A 21,759-nucleotide genomic window follows, 5' to 3' on the forward strand; every position below is an offset into this window, starting at 1 on the left:
GATTGCGAGCAGAAAATAGAGAGATACAAAGCAACGCCGACACGCGTTTCGCTTTATATCATTTTTCAAAGCAAAACGAATGGTTGAATTGACAGGTCTTTTTGTACTGTAGGAGCCAAGCCAGCACAGTGACATCATCGCTTTAGGCCAATCCTCAATCATTTTTGAATGGATGATTGGTAATTTCAACTGCCAATCCGATTGAAGGATCTGCCCAAAATTATTTCCCATAGGTTGGATTGCATCTGCATCTATTTTAAGGTACAGAGTTAAATCATCGATTGTATAATATTTATGTGATCAAAAATAACAATAGTGAGAGCAGATATTAGTCTAAGATATTAGGATATACGGATCTTGTGATTGTATTATGTTTAATTTGGTAAGTAAGAATAATTAAATAAATAGATAAAGTGGGGAAAATATAAAATATAATATTAATAATGTTCTCTCTTCTTTACACCTTATTAATTTATCTTATTATATTGTGATATGATTATGATTAATGCACTCTATATGGGCCCCATCACCTTTCACACAGTTTATAAATATTTAATAATGGCACTGTTCAAATAAGTTTACTATATTTTCAATAAACACTGTATTATCACATTACTCAGCTTTATCATCTATATATATAGGATTACATTAATCACAACCTGATATTATTAGCTACTTTTATTAATTAACAAATAATCAGCTTAATAACATATCCTTTAAATGATTACCATTTACGTTTTTTGTGACACCTTACCTACCATGTCTGTAATAAGTTATATTTTCCCCTCTTTCTCTATTTATTTAATTATTCTAAATTACCAAATTAAATGTAATACAATCACAAGATCCGTATATTTCCTAATATCGTAGACTAATATCTGCTCTCACTATTGTTATTTTTGATCACATAAATATTATACAGTCGATAATTCAACTCTGTACCTTAAAATAGACACAGACGCAATCCAACCTATGGGAAACCATTAGGGGCGGATCCTTCAATCGGATTGGCAGTTGAAACTACCAATCATCCATTCAAAAACAATAAAGGATTGGCTAAAATAATGTCTAAAATTGATGATGTCACCATTGGGGCTTGGTTCCCACAGTTTAAAAGACCTGTCAATTCAACCATTCGTCTTGCTTTGAAAAAGCATACAAAGCGAAATGCGTGTCGGCGTTACTTTGTATCTCTTTATTCCTGCTCACGATCCAGCGGCTGTACATGAATCAGCAGGCAGCCAGAAATTCCATGGCCTATTATCACCTAATTATGCACAGACTCTAGCTAGTACTCAATCAGGCAATAAGTTACTGTTTGTAATGAGAAGCACTACAAACTTCTATATTAGCATATTAATGCTTAAGCAGGTAGTGCTTTATATGGCCGTTAGCTAGCTTATTATCAGGCAGCTAGCAATTCATTACAATTGAGGGGTGATATAATACCTTATATTTTTACTCATATTGAAGCTATATGTGTTTGTGTAGGTTGCCTCCGGGCTCCGGTTTCCACCCACACTCCAAAAACATACTGGTAGGATAATTGGCTGCTAACAAATTGACCCTAGTCTGTGTGTTTGTATGTTAGGGAATATAGACTTTAAGCCCCAATGGGGCAGGGACTGATGTGAGTGAGTTCTCTGTACAGCGCTGCGGAATTAGTGGCATTATATAAATAAATGGTGATGATGAAGATGATATATGGCCACTAGCTGGTTATCTACCAGGCAGTTAGCAATTCACTTTGCTCATTGGACATAGTGGCTTATACTATTCTGTGCAAATAATCAGTAACTTGCAATTACTGGGCACAAAAGCTTATATCATATCTCTGTGTAAAAAAAGCAGTTGGTGTTATATTACTGCCTGATGGAATAGAAATGTAGTAGCTGGCATTTTTCTATAGGATGGCAACATAATTGGACTCTCACCCTGTGTACTGATGATATAACTAACTGGCATCTTACCAGATTCAATATGGAGTGTGTTTCTGGCGATATGCGCAGTATAACAAACCAGTTGCAGTTGACTCTACAATTTTTATTATTGCACATTTGTTTACCAAGTCACTTTATTACTCTTTTGTGCTTTTATATTTCACTTTCTCTCATGGAATCAGTAACATGATATTATTTTAATGTTAAGGGAGGCCATTAAGCTGAGGGCACTTAAAGAGCATTGGTTTATGTGTTTCAGGTCCTTACCCATTTGGGGTAAAATGTTGTATGATATCCAGGAAATAGGATCCATGGGGAGTGGCAGAGCCTCTTCACTAGTAACTCCCATGGATTGCTGGGTCTTTTCTTCCCGCACTTTCACGGATGCCTTCCCGCCCGCCCAACTAGTTGTTTGTTTGCTTTAACAATCTTTTTTACAGAGGAAACGTAGTTGGTGGGAGAGCAGTGCAGTCAGCGAATAGTCACAGCGGTGGTTATGATATTTGGCCGCACGTCACTGCCCCTTTCAAGTAACATTACTCTTGATCCTTCTGAGTGGAGGATCCCTTGGCGTGCTTTGCGTGGCCGTCAATGTTGAGTCCAGAAGGGAGCAGTCATGCTGACGCCTGTTTAACACCGGCCAATGTTAAGGGATTATTTCTTGGTTAGTTCGAATGCCATTTGGGCATAGCAGTATTTGGTTAGATGATTGGTTGTTTAGTTGACTGTAGTTTGCTCTCGCCACCACTAGGTGAATACATTTAATTGGTTTATTATTAATAAAACTGCAACCTTTTTGCCAAAGTAGCTTTACGTGTCTGTGTCTTTATTTCATTAGTTTAAGTTACACTTATAAGGTACGAAGGTTGGTAAGGTGCGTGAAGGAAAGGACATTAGCCATATGCATTTTATGTATATCAATAACATTTATGGTTTTAAATGGCAATAAACTTCCTGGAGTGCCTCGAAATATACTTCTGTTCCTTTTTTATGTATATCTTAGTTAACGCCACCTTATATTATATTATATATTATGTGCCGGTGATGGAGAAACCTTACTGTATTTCTTTATTTCTGTCAAATTATGTAATGCCAGAAAAATGATCTTTTCTTTTTAATCCATCCTTTAATCTGAGGCTTTAATCAGATTTTGTACAGTTCTGTGGTAGACCAAAATGTTAGGCATTTGGAGATTACAGAGATTTCTAGTATGACACCCAGATCTGCCATATTCTATAATCTGTTCACATAGATCAGCAGGAATCACTGTTTTTCCTAAGTAACTTTAGGCTCTATAGGGACTTCTCTAGAAATGATGCTGGTCAAATTGTTGTTAATAAAATGGATTCCAAATCCCTATATTCATAAGACTTTACCATAAACTCCTATTGTCTGAATACAACCTGTGCGTTTCTTTTTTTCTTTGGCATGGTCAGTTTCGGTAGGTTCTTAGTAGACTCTAGATTACCTCCCATTTTTTAATTTTTGTGTTGTCCTGTATTTCTAAATAACATATTTTCTCTCATTAAATCTCTCTTCTTGTAAACTGATATTTATGCAAAGTTCTCCTAAATATTATGAGGTATGTGTCATTGCGCAAGGATTTTAATACTTGTTCTTGCATATTGACACACAAGTATACAATTTCATTCTTAGCATTGTAAAAGCTTATAGCCATGTTTAATGTGCAATATATAAAACCACTTAGAAATAGACTGAAATAGTCTATGTATTGTTCTTTTTTCTATAATAAGGAAAGCATTATGCAAGCAATATATATTATTATAACGTACGTATTAGATGTAGTTTTAATGGTATATGCAGTGTATATTTTATATTTAGATAGAGAACTACTGCCAACTACTGTCTAAAGTTAGCACTAAATCACAATAACTCCTATGAATCTTGTTGAAACTTTAAAACACTGTTTAAAGTAAGTTGGGTGTGGTCCACAACATGTGCAAAGCAAGTGTTTTTTTTCAAGGAGAAGTAATACCCCATTCATACTGCACCAAAATCCCGGGTTTTTGCCGGGGCGAGCTCAAACGACCCGGGTCTTGGTGCAGTATGAATGGTACAAGTCAAAAATACCAGGTCTAAAAACCCGGGTCTTCAACCCGGGATTTATCGAGGGGTAATTCCCGGGTCGGACCCGGGTTGCCTGCACTATGAATGGTGCAACCCGGGTTTTTCAACCCGGGTTGCACAGAAAACAAGCTGATTGGCTGTCTGCCTGTCTCTGGAGGATGATGTCATCGGTGGGAGCCCGTGGAAGATTCGACCATTTTTCAGCCAATGAAAACTGCTCTGGTGATGACTCCCACAAATTGCCAGGGCACAGACTTGTGCAGTATGAATGGGGTCAACCCAGGAAATTCCCGGGTCCAAGGTGCAGTATGAATGGTGTTTCTGAGCTGGGACGCTCCGAGCCCCGGCAAAAACCCGGCTTGAAAAACCCGGGATATTGCCGGGGCGGCAGTATGAAAGCGGTATAAGGAGACAGTTACTGTGACACATGCTGGGTTATGTAGTGCCGAGCCTCATGAGCCAGGTAAAACTGTTTGCTGTATGAAAGTACTTGATCTGCATGAAGATGAAGATTAAGTTTGTTGATCTTTCAGCTACAATAAAACAAGTTGCAGCATGTGCATAATATAGTCAACTCAGAACAAAACATGGACAGGAAAGAGGATAAGATTAATGGTTGCAAGAGAGAAAGATTGGTTACAGGTGTATCAAAGTCTCAGTGTGGAGAAATGCAAAACCAGGACTGGAGTTTGCAGTCTGGAAATAAAGCAAATGTGTTGCAGGGAGAACTGATGTTTATGAAGCACCTCTTTGCTATGATTGAGTATGGTACTTTTCAATGTGCTGCGTATAGAGCTGGACTCAATCTTTTCTGGCTCAGTTGGTACAAATATCAAGTGTTTTTGAGGAGTGGAAATTGCTGTGTACCCTTTTGCACAGCCATTATTGCCCATAAAATGCACCCTCTACATTGCTTTCTCTCATTTCATTAATCTTGCTTTGCAAAATTAAATCTTGTTTTTACACTGCTTTGCCAAACTAGGTGCTTCAGTGCACCTATTCTGTATTTAGCAAGGAATGGCCCTGCTCACTCCTTCTACTGTCAGGTGCAAATTTTTGCTCCTCTGCAAACACTGTCACATTGCTCTGCAAACCGACACCTTTTGGTGAAATCAGTGGCACCACAAGAATTTGTGCTCTGCCTTCCCTGCTTTGTATGTTGTAAGTGACCTCCACCTTCATAGTGGGTGCATTGCATAGTTGCCTACTCTCCCGGAATGTCCGGGAGACTCCCGAATTTTTGGGAGTTCTCCCGGACTCCTGAGAGAGCAGGCAAAAATCCCGGATCCCGAAGTCGCCGCTGTTGAAGATGCCGGGGGGGGCGGAGCTAAACGGGCCAAAATGGGTCAAAAACGGCCCCTGCTGCGATTGGCCAAAATGGGTCAAGATGGACAGGGGCGGAGCCTAACGGCACACCACGCTAGGCCACGCCCCCTCGACGGACCCCCTCCCGGACAGCTGCCTCTTAAAGTTGGCAAGTGTGGTGCATTGGCTCTGTGCTATGCTTCTATCAGCATCTGTGACTCATCTTCCGTTCAGGTGTAGGGCAGCACTATGTAGATGCTGGCTGCACTCACTAATGTGAGCTGCCTTCCAGAGCTTAGTGAAGAAACTGTAGCATGCTCACTGTCTAGTGAGTGTGTACATTTAGTACTTTTAACATTGAACCCCCTCCCACCCTGTACTGCCAGTAATTTGATATCAGTGTTTGGTGGATTCATAGGATCTGATTATAACTCACTCTGAAGTGTCTACACTCGGCCAGTGAACTTGTGACACAACAGGTTCAAAAGGCAGATGAAGAAGCTGACTTTGCAGGACTGAATTAGATCTGATCAACCCACTGCTTGTTTATGGCAAGTCGCACCTTATGCTCAAGCTCTGTCTGGATTACAATTTGGGAGTAAAAGAAGAATTAAACTGCATGAGAATGGTGTCAGCACCCATTGTGCAGCCCAAAGCCTAGGCCTATTTAGCATGCAAATAACTCTGGGCTTCTACTTCTGGAAGTACTGCTTCTCATTGGTTTGAAACTGAGCATATTACTGGTGGGTGTGAGTTCTGAGCATGCTAATACTGGACACTATTGAGACTACCGTGACCATTGCTAGACTATATTGGACTATATTACACTGGTCTGGTTATCATTGAGGCTTCTGTATATTTTCTATTTTTGGCGATATATTTTATGCTGGCATTATGAGCACCATATATTGGGCATTGCAAGGTGTAATTTGTAGGTTCATATAAATAGATCCTTGAAATGGTAATTTGTAATAGAATAGCTTCCTTAGCCACTATCCCAGCTGGGGGGGAGGAGCGGGGAGGGTTGCCATGACTTCATAATGATAGGCAGGTGATACCTTTGGTGGAGATAGAACAATCTGATGCAGCTTGGTCAGTTCTTGCATGTGGAAAGGAACTGACTATGCTAACAGGTTGTGTCTAAGCCTTAATAATAGCACAGAGTGATGATGTAAGCCTCCCATTATACTGGTGCAGGAAAAATATGTTGTCAAACACATCCCTATATAAAACAATGTTCACACATCCGATTTAAACTTGCATATTGATCAAACTGTATCAAGAGTTGATTTTGAGAGAGAGAGAGAGAGAGAGAGAGACTATATATAGATTTTTTACAATGGCAGCACCTCACTTATCCTAAGGTGAACAATCTATGTTAAATGCAGTTGCAAGTGCCCTAACATGCTCTCAAGTAGCAGTATAATAATGAATGAAAACACCATATGCCATGTATTGAACATTAAATGCAAAATTGCTCTCAATCTAGAACAAGATCCTCCTTTAGGAAGATGTTTGGAGTACATGATAACATGGGAATAATTTTCTAATAAAACTCCCAGGCACTTGTATGATCAGAAAAGACACTTGTTGTAATCTCATACATAATTCAGTGATCAGTAGAAAATAGAACAATACTCCAAGGTGCTTGGCACATATTCACAGCTATCCACTCACTCAGTGTTTTACTCCAAACAGAAGACAAGAAAATCTCTTGTGTAAAGAACTTAAATTTTGTTTTCACTGCCATAACTGGTAAATGGATTAAAAGTCCTCTGTCAGGTGAGAAATATGGGAATTTAATTCCTACAAAGTCAAGTTTGAGATTTGAACTTTATTCACTTCATTATACTTGTAAGCAGAAGGGAAAAGAAAAATCAAATGTGTTTAAGAAGCAACACAAAAAATAGAACAATGCCAAAACAAATAAGCTGTGATAAATGATGAACTTTAAATACAATTAGGAAAAAAGTTAAAGCTCATAATCAGATTACGTATATTGTTTTACTTGTTCATGCCTTCCTGTACATGCCCATACATTGAGATTTATTTTCAGTTTCTGTCTGTGCTTTTAACCATATTGTTATGTCACAGGCGGCAATTTATGGAGCGCTAATTGTTCATGTGTACAAAAGCAGCTTTGGACTAGTTGTTCACCTTGATTTGTGCAAGTATGACTTCCACTGAGGCAGAGTGACCCATGAAGCAAGAAGTCAACGTTTGCCGAGGTGAAGGCCTTTTCAAAGCCAGAGGTGAGGAAATAGGTGGAGTAAATGCGTTTCTTGAAAAGTATGGTGTAGACGCACTAAAGCCTCTAGTTTTGAGGACCTTTTCAAAATGAGGTTTCCTTTCGTGCAGTGAGATTATCGTAATGAGATAAAGGGTTAGAGAAAGCACATTGTAAGAGGCATTTTTTGATGTGCGGATGGGCCCATTGCCAATTTCAAATCCAAATAGGTCTCAGAGCTCCCTGTCTTCAGGTCAAGTCCTATACTTTTATTGGGATCCTGTTAGGCCACCTGATAGTTCTGTTGCAACAGGTATGCAGCGTACTCGGCCGTTCTCACGCCATCGGGTGCATGCGCAGTAGCGCGTCCTATTGCTAGGCAACGGGGCACTTTCATTAACTTGCCGGTCAGCGTGGCCGACTGCCCACTACCTTCCCCAATCACCTCCTTGCTGCCTCTATTTAAACTCGAATCTGACACCATTAGGGTGCCAGAGTATCAGTTCTCCTGTCTCCAGCATTGTTTGTATGTTCCTGCTCCTGTCTGGTTTGAGCCGCCTTCTTCTGACTACTCTTCTGGGTTGTGCCCATTTTTGCCTTCTGTTGTGACCCTGGCTTGTCGACTATTCTCTTGGATTTCGCTATCTGCCTTATCATTGTGACCTCGGCCTCTCTGACTTCTCTGTGGTTCTATCTTCGGTACCGTCTCCTCCTGATTGGTTTGACCCAGACTGTTCTGACTGCTCTCTATCACTACACTGGTAACTGTCTAGAAGGACCGCGACCTGTGTACCCTTTGAGGCTAAGCACAAACCTCCTTGCGGAGGTCGCTGGTGAACATCAAGGGTACGTTAGACTCCGCACCTCCTAGTTCAGTGGCGTAAATACCAGTTAGTGGTTTCAGTGCATCTTGAGACCACAGCTCTGAATCTGACAGATCCGTTTTGTGCCCTTTATTGTACTTTGATAGAGGAGATCATTATCATGTAATAAATACTTTAAGACACCCATGTAATTAATTGCCACTTGGCCATTCCAAGGTCCCTTCACTCAAAATTAATGGAAGTCAGAAGTGGGGAACTAATGTGGTAGGAGATGTTACATTTACATTTTTGCACAGTGCGCCTTTGGAGATCTTTATGTCCTGTCCTCATGCCTGGGTTGCTGAAGGACCTACTGAAAGTAGAGGGATGTCAAGCACCTCGAAGCATGCTGGGCGGATCATTGAGGTGCACTGGTGCTAAACCAAGCATTTTGTGGTGTACATCAGCTACGCTTCGTACATAACCTTCTTAAAATTGCTCTCTAGATACAACTGTGTGACAATGAAAATAAATAACTCCATGATGATATACATCTATGGCTAAAACGTACAGAAAGAGAGAAAAACAATATATTGCGTAAAAGTTGCAGATGCATATGTTCAACAAATAAAATAAAATTGAATAGATTTTAGTTGTAAGACTACACTCTGGTATGGTGAAAGTTGGCACTTTCAGCTTAATTGAGGTAGTGAAATGGGTACCACCCTATTTGTTACAGATGGGGGACAGGCTATATTAAAGAGGGGTTGCTTAAAAGTAAACAACCTCTTGATAATCACTGCTTTTGCAGTTTCTCCACCTGGTGTGGGCATGGCCCTTTTTGTGGCTCTGGAAGCCAGGCCTGAAAGTTTCGTTCTTGGCAGTAGTGTAAGCATCCAATTCCTGTCGCACAAGCTCTGATAGATAAGCTTTGAGAGCAGCAAGCAGAGTAACTAAGCGCCAGGTTCCTAAGACTAAAAACTGGGAGCGCACATAGCGCAGGTGTGACGTTAGCTTAATATGATCATTTCCATTGTTACATTATCACAATTGCACCAGTGTTGGGCTTAGGACACAATTCATTTATTCACCTGTATATTGAAGAACAGGGAACAGCCAATGTTTTTTTTCTTTTGGATAAAGATTGCTATTATTTTAAATAATGAAGTATTTTACGATAATGATAATCACAAGCAATTCACACTAGAATTAACTTTCAATTTCAAGCAGTTAATCATGTATTACATAAAAAGAAGAAGAAAATAGCAACACAAAGACCCAGGGAAACGATTCTACTCAAGAGCTAAAAGTCAATTCTGCTTTTTGAGATGGTCACGTTACAAAAGAATCCTTTTCTTTGTGAGATGTGAAATGGCTGCTTATTGCAAGGAATCAGTCAGTCACTACAGGATGAATCCTCTAATCTCCTTCCCTTAGGAAAAATATAGCTCTATTTTCAGCACATTAAATGCAATCCCAGGTACCAGAATAAATGAGAAAATGATTGAAAAGTTAATTACAAATTTTACACCAGACACATTGAAAGAGAAAAGAGAGCGCGACTAAAGTACCAATTAATTTTTCATTTCAAACACTCTTTCTTTTAATGTATGACAGAGAGCAAATGTATTTCATTGCATTGAGCTGTTGCTTCTTAATATCCACAGCTTTTAACCTTTTAAACAATAGCTACACCAATTAATTTAACTCAGTGCAATATTTATGGGTAACTGATGCAAGCCAAGTTAGTTATATAATTTGGTCCACTTTAACTACACTATGCATTCAAGGCCACTTATCGTGAGAGTGTCTATGCGTGCCTTAAATTCATGCTTAGGTTGGGTACAAACTACAGACAATTGCTCTCAATGCCTTGTCTGTATATTAGGGAATTTAGACTGTAAGCTCTACTGGGGCAGAGACTGATGTGAGTGTGTTCCCTGTACAGAGCTGCAGAATTAGTGGCGCTATGTAAATAAATGATGATGATGATGATGATATCATTAATGATTTTACCAATGACTGAATATCCCAATCAGTATGCAGATTCATGTGTACACACTATTCACCTTTTACAAGATTTACCTTCAGATCTGTGCTCTTCATCTGTCATAACCATCGGTTGAAAAGATGGTGACTCTGTAAACTCGTTCCATCGTACAGAGATTTTTAGTCCGTTTATAAAATCAAATCAAATGATACAATGTATTTGGAATGATAAGACATGATCAATGGAGTATACACACTAATGAGATATCGGACCTAATGGTCGTTTATCGGTGATTGGCACGATGATGGGTTGATACCTGCCTTACCTTCCTCCGAAATGGAACTAGGGAAATTCTGTCCAAAATAATGTATTGTGGAATTATTGCAATATAAACAACTAATGAAATTATGTAAAATGATCAAAATGAACAAATGGAATTTTGGAATGTAACTAAGGAGCATATTCAATATGGATCCTTGATTGCGGTAATGCGCAAAGTGTGCATTGCTGACAATAATATGGTACTGCAATAATCAGCGTTATTGCAGTGCTGCTGATTACCTTCACACCCCGTTCTGGTGCGTTACCGCAATCCTGGGACTTATTGAATATGCCCCTAGATCTGCAAATTATCACTAAGCATTTTCTGTTCACTTTGAATTTACAAATGGGCATATTTCCGCTTTATTACAGTATCTGAGTATTGCATCTAATTTTACTAACGCATTGTATATTTTCCCAATATTTCATAATAAAATAAAACATCATACCTCTTCAGGAAAGAGCCACCTATTTTGAGTCGTCTTTGGGCTTTTAGAATTCCCTTCATGCAGTTGATGACCATTGGAACTCTGAAGAGGACACCTAGATACATTTTAGGTGCCACTGTGGTCCTTAAAAACAGGAAATGGAGAGATAAAAATAGTTTAAGGTGTGACTGACATGTAATGTGGCATTTGCAACCAAGACATATTACAATTAGGGCTTTAAGCAGTAAGTACTTTGGGCAAATGACTGAACTACTGAAATATTACATATATTACTTAATATGTGACAACTCAAAGACAACATGTTTAGCATAAATTGTGTTTTCTTTATACTAATGGTTTTATCCCATTGTTTAGTTAACAACAAATGGAATGCATAACAAATACAAACAAGTTTTAGCCATAGGCCTATTGTCAAGAAAATTCTGAAAAGCGTAAAGAAAAGGATATGATTAGTGCTTCTCATTATGGCTGTCATATACACTGAGGTGATCATCAATTCACTTTTCTTATCACTCAGCTGCCCCTGTGCTCCTTTTTTTTTTTTGGGTAAATTGTGGTAAGAAGTGAATTTTTTTAACACTTTCATCCTTTTATTTATCACTTAAAGCCCTCTAGCCAGAATAAAGAGATGATTGATAAATAGACCCCAAGATCATCAATTACCTCCTCATACAATCACTGTGAGATAACTTCTTATATATATATTCAAGATAATAAGGAGACAAATGTCCTAAATATATACAGTGCATGGTCAAATAAGCTTCTCCTACTGTCACTACTACTGTGATTTCTCCTACTGTCATTACAACTGTGACTACTACAGTCCCTACGACTGTGACTCCTACAGTCCCTACGACTGTGACTTCTCCTACTGTCACTACTACTGTGATTTCTCCCACTGTCATTACTACTGTGACTACTACAGTCCCTACGACTGTGACTTCTACAGTCCCTACGACTGTGACTGCTACAGTCCCTACGACTGTGACTGCTACAGTCCCTACGACTGTGACTTCTACAGTCACTACAACTGTGACTTCTACAGTCACTACGACTGTGACTTCTCCTACTGTCACTACGACTGTGACTTCTCCTATTGTCACTACGACTGTGACTACTACAGTCACTACTACTGTGAATACTACAGTCACTATTACTGTGACTACTACAGTCACTACGACTGTGACTTCTCCTACTGTCACTACGACTGTGACTTCTCCTACTGTCACTAATACTGTGACTACTACAGTCACTACTACTGTGACTACTACAGTCACTACTACTGTGATTTCTCCCACTGTCATTACTACTGTGACTACTACAGTCCCTACGACTGTGACTGCTACAGTCCCTACGACTGTGACTTCTACAGTCACTACGACTGTGACTTCTCCTACTGTCACTGCGACTGTGACTTCTCTTACTGTCACTAATACTGTGACTACTACAGTCACTACTACTGTGACTACTACAGTCACTATTACTGTGATTTCTCCTACTGTCATTACTACTGGGACTTCTACGGTCACTATTACTGTGACTTCTACTGTCACTACTACTGTGACTTCTACAGTCACTACTATTGTGATTTCTCCTACTGTCATTACTACTATGACTTCTACGCTCACTACTACTGTGACTTCTACAGTCACTACTACTGTGACTTCTTCTACTGTCATTACTACTGTGACTTCTACTGTCACTATTACTGTGACTTCTACTGTCACTACTACTGTCACTTCTCCAGTCACTACTACTGTCACTTCTCCAGTCACTACTACTGTGATTTCTCCTATTGTCATTACTACTGTGATTTCTACTGTCACTACTACTGTGACTTCTACTGTCATTACTACTGTGACTTCTACTGTCACTATTACTGTGACTTCTACTGTCACTACTACTGTGACTTTTTCTACTGTCATTACTACTGTGACTTCTACTGTCACTATTACTGTGACTTCTACTGTCACTACTACTGTGACTTCTCCAGTCACTACTACTGTGATTTCTCCTATTGTCATTACTACTGTGACTTCTACAGTAACTACTACTGTGATTTCTCCTACAGTCACTACTACTGTGACTTCTACAGTCACTACTACTGTGATTTCTCCTACTGTCATTACTACTGTGACTTCTACAGTCACTATTACTGTGACTTCTACTGTCACTACTACTGTGACTTCTCCTACAGCCACTACTACTGTGACTTCTCCTACAGTCACTACTACTGTGACTACTACTACTACTACTGTGACTTCTCCTACAGTCACTACTACTGTGACTTCTACTGACACTACTAGTGTGACTTCTCCTACTGTCATTACTACTGTGACTTCTCCTATAGTTACTACCACAGTGACTTCACCTACTGTTATTACTACTGTGACTTCTCCTACAGTCACTACTACTCTGACTTCTACTGTCACTACTACTGTGACTTCTCCTCTTGTCACTACTACTGTAACTTCTCCTACAGTCACTGTGAAGAGCGCTGCTATGCAAGGTAAAAGATACAGGTGCTGTCTAGGGGAAGACAGAGCACCATGACACAAAAATAGTACTTATAAGTTAAGAATAAGTCTTCCAGAAACTCAAGGTCATAAATGTGGATAAAAGTTCCCATGCATGTATATACGAAAGATACTTATGTAGAAGACAAAGAATTCAACAATTATAAGTTAAGAAGAAAATGAAGAACGGAATAAATGGTTATGTAGAGGTCAAACAGATAGAAATATTAGTAAAGCTAACGGATTAGTGGAAGAGAATTAGATATAGTTCTTATATTGAATGCAGGTTTCTTTTAATACATTTTGTTAATGGACCTTTAAAGTAAAGCAATAGCAATATTTTTAGAAAACTGAAAATATTTGCAAATCTATTTAAAAAAAAAATTTGACCTCCCTGTTTTAGGTGTATACTTACAGAGGAGTGGAAGGGTGAGGATAGCAAAATAGTGATCTTTAAACATATCTCACTATAACAAATCATAATGTGACAATATATTCAGTAGTTTTTATAGCAGATGTAAAGAGTTTATATAGCAAATGTAAAGTGTCCAGACCAGATGCCGGTACAAATCTTCCGAAGCCCTTACCCTTCATGATAGTACTGAAAATCTTTGTAATTTATCAGTTTTCCATAATAGTGAAAATGGCATTCAGGATTCATAATCAGAGGAATTATACTGTGCAATTGGTTAGTATTGAAAAATAGGGACATTACAAGTATAACGATTTCAAGGGACAAATCTCAAATAAGGTAGGATTAAAAAAGGAGTAAAAAAGCTGTGAGTTTCTGGTGGGTTTGAAAAGTTGAGATGTTGCCTATAGCAACCAATCAGATTCTAGTTCATTCTACAAAATGACAGCTAGAATCTGATTGGTTGCTATAGGCAACATCTCCACTTTTCAAACCCGCCAGAAACTCACAGCTTGATGCATTCACCCCCTGCTGCCCAAAACACCCTGGACCTTTTGCTGCTTATTGAATGACAGCATCCATTCCTTCTAGTTTAATCAGTAACTGCACCCATTGTCTCTGTGCACCGATAATGCAAATAACATGACTAAATGGGATGTTTATGAAACCTGTTCAGAAAAGATGCCCTATCCTATCGCGACCAATCAAAGGTTTGTTTTTATTTTCTAATTATAATATCCTTTATATTGTACCAACATATTATGTAACTCTGTGAAATCCGATGATCTCTATTCAATCACATCAGTCTCTGCCCCAGTGGAGCTTACAATCTACTTTTTCTACCATGTGAACACACACAGCCACAATAATCTAAATTTAGTCAAAACCCAATAAACCTACAAGTATTTAGACTATATAAATTAATAACATTATAATCATACATTGAGTATGTTTTCTTTTAAAGAAACATTTCAAAACTTAAAATGTTCCTGAAGAACCTTTATCTGATTTGCCTAATAGAAGCACTTAATTTAATTTACAGCATGAGTCCATATCTAAAAGCTGGAAAAATATGATTATGCGATTAACTGATTGAGTACATAGCTAAACTCTTTGTCACAAACATATTGATGCATAGCATCAATTAATATAAACCCCTGGGTCTCCTTATCTATTGCTATGCTACAAATTAGATATCAAATTCAATTTGCAGTATGTTATAGAGGAGGTCAGTTTAATCTACACATTTTTACAAAGTCTGTTTCATTTTCACACTGTCGCTATACCTGTTCTTTAATATGGTTATTACGGTAGCGCAGCACCATTATATTGCTTTCTTGACTCTCTGAGCTGTGGTAAAAAAAAGATAAATCATCAGATTTTACTAAAGGATGGAAGTTATCACAGTAGCAGGGGCAGTACTCTGCCTACTTCATATGCACGGCGTGTTCTATTGTGTACAGCGCTGCGGAAACCTTGTGGCGCCTTATAAATAAACGATAATAATAATAATAATAATAATAATATGCCATGTTTTTATTTTATAAATTAATATCAGAGTTGTTGACTCTCCGGGAATCTCTGTGAGTCTCCAGGAATAGCAGACAGTTCTTCCAAAAGGGCATTAACCTGCCTGCAAGGTGGGCGGGGGTTTGCTGTGGGGACATTTCCACCACTTCCACCTCAATGAACGCTGCCAAGGGCTGGATTCACATTGCGCCATTGGGAGATTGTACCTTTTTTAATTTGTCGAGTATGTACATGAGTGTTCTAGTTGTGTAAGGTTCCCTGTTGGGGCTTCCTCGAAGCTTGTGTGAACTAAGTGTCATATTTGGAGGTACTGAGAAAACCTGGTGTGAGGAATGGAACATTTATTCCAGCTGCAATCCATGTAGATCCCATTATGGTACTGTGCCCTAGTGTATATTGGAGATGAGACCATATAGGTGTTAGCGGTGAGGAATGGACCAACGGGTAGAGACTTCTTTTGTCCCACATACTAAGTGGTGAAAATTTATGTCTGATTACTTTATTTTATTTTTACTGCTTGGTGGATTTTTCTTTTTTTTTACGGAGTGTCACTAAATTTACTGATGGTTGCCAACTCTTGTTGGAGCCTACGAAAAGGTTTATAGTATGATGATAAATAAGTTAATTGCAAATGGATATTAGACACTAGAAGTTACATATATGCTTACATACGTTTATATTTCCTTGTATCTGTGTCTTGCTCTTTTGAACATCATCTCAAACCTGCTCCCATCTATGTACTATTTGCAACGTCTTATTCGTCGACAAATCAGAACACATATTTCAATTCTGGATGAAAACGTGATTTGTGAGATTGTTCACTGACATCTTGTTACATTCAAGATAAGGTAAATATAATACATCACCACTACAGAGGCTATAGCACTTACATGGGCTGGAACTGAGGGACACCTGGCAATGAATGGGGACCTCTTCTGAGCATGCATGGGTCCAGTGCATGCACAGTATAGCTCCGACTAGGACTTCAGCATGTGCCGAAACCATTCATGTTCAGAATACGCCCCCACTTTGCTCTTCAGGGGACTCAGGATGGTGTAGATGCATTACTAGGCCCTCCACCAAATTTCTGGATTCCAGCAATGCGGCTTTACACTCCTGGGGGTATATTTACTAAACTGCAGGTTTGAAAAAGTGGAGATGTTGCCTATAGCAATCAGATTCTAGCAATCATTTATTTAGTACATTCTACAAAATGACAGCTAGAATCTGATTGGTTGCTAAAGGCAACATCTCCACTTTTTTCAAACCGCAGATTAGTAAATATACCCCCTCTCACATCTTTGCTGGGGGACTCTGCTCCTTCCATTATCCCAACATCTTGACACTGACAGTGTCACTTCCAGCTCTGTTCTCACTAACATAATCAAACTAATGTGCAGGTCAAAAGATCAGCTCATTCATCTCCTGAAGTATGCTGTGCTGCTGTGAACACTCTGATGATATTATTGGCCAAAAGGTTTTTCTATCACTTCCCACTTAAAAACCATGAACATCCCGGACCAGCAGGACATGAACATTGATTACAATAAGGTACTAAGGCCCTAGTTAAATGTGGGCAGCATGGTGGATTAGTGGTTAGCACTTCTGCCACACAGTGCTGGGGTCATGAGTTCGATTCCCGACCATGGCCATATCTGTGTGGAGTTTGTATGTTCTTTCCGTGTTTACGTAGGTTTCCTCCGGGTGCTCTGGTTTCCTCCCACACTCCAAAAACATACTTGTAGGTTAATTGATTGCTATTAAATTGCCCTTTGTTTCTCTAGGTCTGTGTGTGTATGTTAAGGGATTTAGATTGTAAGCTCCACTACGGCAGGGACTGATGCGAATGAGTTCTCTGTACAGCGCTGCGGAATTAGTGGCGCTATATAAATGGATGATGATGATGTACCTTAAAAAAATATTTTCTAAACTGTGAAGAAAATGTATTCAAGAGATTTCAACTTATAGGATGGCCAGACATACAACTTTATTATGTATATATATACTCATATGTCTACTTAAATACGGGAGTCATCATGTTTTTTTATTTCTTATTACTCTTTTCTTCAGTGTTTTTCAGAGCCCTAGAATTTGAGTTATTCAGGACTTCTTGCCTGAGTAATTCTGCAGTGGGTGCAAGCCCAGATTTATGGAAACCCCACAAAGACCCAGGCGGTCAGATCTGCCTGCATATCAGGCTGCCTCTTGTTTTATCATGTTATGGCATTTCTTTTTTCCATATGTGCTGCATGCATTTCATTATTTGTATTCTAGTAAACATATGATTTTCTTTTTAATACTACAAAAAAGAGCAGTTTTATTGGCAGAGGCAGGTTGAGTTTAGATACTATTTGAACAAAAAAATATTTTACTTACTTAGACTTGTAATTGGCAACAGAATCTGTTCAGCGTGATAGAAGCCAGGTTAATTCTGGTTCATTTCAGAGTTTAGTAATATGATTACTATAGTTAAGCTACACGGTATCATTTTCGAAAACCAGGACCTTTTATTGAAAGGAAAATGTGGTATTTTGCATAGACGTAAGATAATTATACTGACTAGAGCCAATTTTTCCAAAATTCATTTGATTTCTTAATGGTCTCCTTCATATTATAAAATGAGGCTTAATTTTATGTCCTCTTTTTGGTTGTAATTACTACTTATGTGCCATTGGATATCCCCCAAATATGTAATGTATTAGTCATTCTACCATTATAGCTTTTTAATATGATCACCGTCTTACCTTGGATTTGTTAAACATCATTACATTTTAATGAGTAAGAACACTGGAAAACATTTGTATCCCCATTGTTATATATTTTAAACAAATGCTGTATTCTTTTTTGGATTATTAATACACTATATATGAGAGTATCATATTATAATATGCTAAAATATGCATACAATTGTTATAGTCAACAAAACAGCACTTACACATGCAGAGTGCCCATAGGCATTAATTATAGCTGCCCGATTCATCAAGACACGCAAACTGAGCGCAATGTGCGCTTGTTTAAAAACGTGTGTAAATCGGTTCCGCGTACTCCCGAATTTCACCAGGAATGGATCTGAAGATACATGCGCTGATGAAGTCAGGTGTAGACCTAATCTACACAAGATACTGCACCATTTGTCCAGTACATATGTGGATTATAAATTCGCAAAAGAACGCACAGAAAAAAAATAATAATTATTGTCTCCTGTTAATAATATAGGAATTAATGATTTGAGTTATTCAGGACTTCTTGACTGAGTAATTCTGCAGTGAGTGCAAGCCCAGATTTATGGAAATGTCACATAGGACCAGGGAGTCAGATCTGCATGGATATCAGGCTGCCCCTTGTTTTATCATGTTATGACATTTCTTTTTTTTCATATGTACTGTATGCATTTCATTATTTGTATTCTAGTACTTAGACTTGTAGGGGGGTATTCAATTGTTAGCGAGTTGTTTTTTTTTATCGCATTATTGCCATATCCATGCAGATCTGAAAATAATTTTAACGCTGTTTTTTTTTTCTCATTTTCAAGCGGGTTAACTTTACCCGCAATTCAATTCCATTTTTAACACTCAGTTTTTTTCATGAAACGGTCCTCTCACGCTCCAGTAGGTCTATTAAAGTATATCGTGTGCGAGAGGCAGCCGCATTAAAAGCTATTCAATTGTTTTTTAATGCGGCGGGTAAAACAGGCAAATATGCTGTTTTATCTTGCACCTCCTTGTGTGATAAAAATAAAAAACCTGTGAAAAGTATTTGAAATCATGTAAAAATATGGAAAAAAAAGTTAAACTTATGTTTATCACTAATTCCTAACTTGTGTAAGTTGATTTTCTTATGAAAAAATAATAAAAAAATCATACAAAAATAAAAAACATAAAATCACTAACTAATTATATTCATGTATGTTTTTGGTACAAATATGAGTGTAATAATGTGTTTTGACATGGTATAGATGATGGTAAAAATAGTTAAATTAAAAAATATGCTAAAGAAAGTACTGTAATGTAGATATTATCAATGTGTAATGCAATTTAATGTATGGAAATGTATGCAAAACCTTTTTTTTGTATTATACATGACCGCGTTCAAACTCCCCTTCACTTCCCTAAAATCTCGTAAACACAATTTTGCAGCATCCCCTTTTTTTTTTAATGAAGTGCACGAGTTTTCCCCCTGCGCTAACTCAAAGCGGTTGCTATTGCCGTCAAAAACCCGCGGGAGATTTTTTTTATTTTTTTTACGCGGCGGGGAAAAAACCCCAATGCGCTAACAATGAATACTCCCCGTAATAGGCAACAGAATCTGTTCAGTGTGATAGAAGCCAGGTTAATTAATTCTGGTTCATTTAAGAGTTTAGTGGAACAAGACAAAGACAGAAAAATAAGTAACTTTGAGATGTTCAGAGCTTGGTTTGGACGCAACTGAGTGGACTTGACTTTGACACACCTTTACTGTAAATTGACTATGTCCATATGTCCCTTCCCCGCCCTGTTCTCTCCCCAAAATTATAGGCTGTAGTAAGTGTCCTTTACGCTCGAATACGGAGCAGACAAGGCTGCGCTCACTGGCGTGTGGTCCTGTGCTGGGCATGCGCAGAGTGATGTTTAGCATTAAAGGTATATTTTGGTGGGATTGTCATACAGGTGGAGTAGCATTTACTGTAGCATATGTCTCATTTTGCTCATTTTGAATCACCTATATATTATCACCTATATATCATACCTTTTCCATTTCAGACCAATGGTGGTAGCCTTGGTTAAAAAATGAAAGTGCTATAAAGTCTGAGCCATTGATACCAACATATTCCTGCATGTACTGGATGTGCCCAATTGCAAATCTAGCCCATTGATTGATTAGGGAAAATTTGTCAATAATTGTTTTTAGAGATAAAAAACAAACCTAATAAACACTAAAAATATAGCTTGTGGTTTAGACACACCCTTATAGAAGTGCTTGTACAAGCAGAGAAAGGGGTTCACTGGGGCTGGCAAGGCCGGCAGCATTTTATTTGCCCGCTTCACTAGGAAGTGGGCAGGATGCGGGATAATTGCCTGCACCCGAAATAAGGAGTCCCCTGGACATTCCGGGAGAGTTGGCAAGTATGAAATACATCCTATGAAGCTGGTTACTTGGTCTTACTAGTCTGTATCTTCAGTCACATAAAAGATCCCCCGGACAAGTGCTGTAATAGACTGACTCAGAGGTGAACCCACTTTGCTGCTATTGATTACCTCTGCATATTCTAGGGTATGAAGTCTATTTAGCTCCCTGATTTTTACTTGGGACCCCCATAAGATTGTGATGAATTCTAATGATGGACTTCACTGCTGGATGTCGACAAGTCACAGCCACAGACTATCACTACTGTGCAGAAGCTGACAGGAACTAAAAGGAACAGATAGAAAGGTATTGTCTGAAACACAAAGGTATAGCCAGTAACATGCCGAGGTAGCAAAATGTTTGTGGTCAATGTATACAAGTCAACGTCAGAGTCATTAGCAAACTCTTGTAGTCCAAAGATCAAGCCTGGGCAGAAACTGAGAGTTAGACACACATCAATAGAACGCAGAGATCTAGTACCTAGAGCAGGTTCAGGACCTAGCTTAATGCACCAGAAATCAGGCTCAGAGTAATGGTCGATGTAAACTTCTATAGTAAGTCTGCTTATCGGAGGGAGAATGCACCTGGTTACCATCTCACATGTCACTTGATGGGACCAAATAGATGCAATTAATTGATTGTATCATACACCTCTAGAAACCTTTACACAAATGGGCTCACAGGTCAGTCATGCCAAGCAGGAGGTGTATGTTTGAAGCAATGTAACTATTTTTCAAAAAAGATATTAAACATTTTACTATGTTTGAATGAATGAATGAATACGAAGGTGTACAGCTGTGAATCATTTATCTGGTGTATAGATCGGTGTAATGGGCACACTTGCTGTCACCTCCACGGTCTGTCATTCAATGTGAGTCATACACTAGGGTTACCGCTGTACAATATATGGCTGCCTATGGGTTATCACTGTGCAATGTGTGGCTGGCAAATGGGGGAGGGGTGTTATCTGTGCAATATATGGCTGCCACACTGGGTTTATCACTGTGCTATGTATGACTGTCAATGTGGAGTTTCTCAATGTATTATATGACAGGTATTTGGGGGATGGCTATTC

The 21,759-nt window shown here is 38.6% G+C and overlaps 1 protein-coding gene across 1 annotated transcript in view; it reads right to left on the reverse strand.

The window, feature by feature from the left end:
• CNGB3 (cyclic nucleotide gated channel subunit beta 3) overlaps positions 1-21,759 on the reverse strand; it is a 118,780-nt gene that overhangs the window by 80,251 nt on the left and 16,770 nt on the right. The window contains exon 4 of the mRNA XM_075213753.1: positions 11,124-11,246. Within this exon, the coding sequence (XP_075069854.1) occupies positions 11,124-11,246 (123 nt within the window). The remainder of the gene's footprint in view (positions 1-11,123; positions 11,247-21,759) is intronic.

Source organism: Mixophyes fleayi, chromosome 5 (assembly GCF_038048845.1).
Source record: "Mixophyes fleayi isolate aMixFle1 chromosome 5, aMixFle1.hap1, whole genome shotgun sequence".
Taxonomy (NCBI): Eukaryota; Metazoa; Chordata; class Amphibia; order Anura; family Limnodynastidae; genus Mixophyes; species Mixophyes fleayi.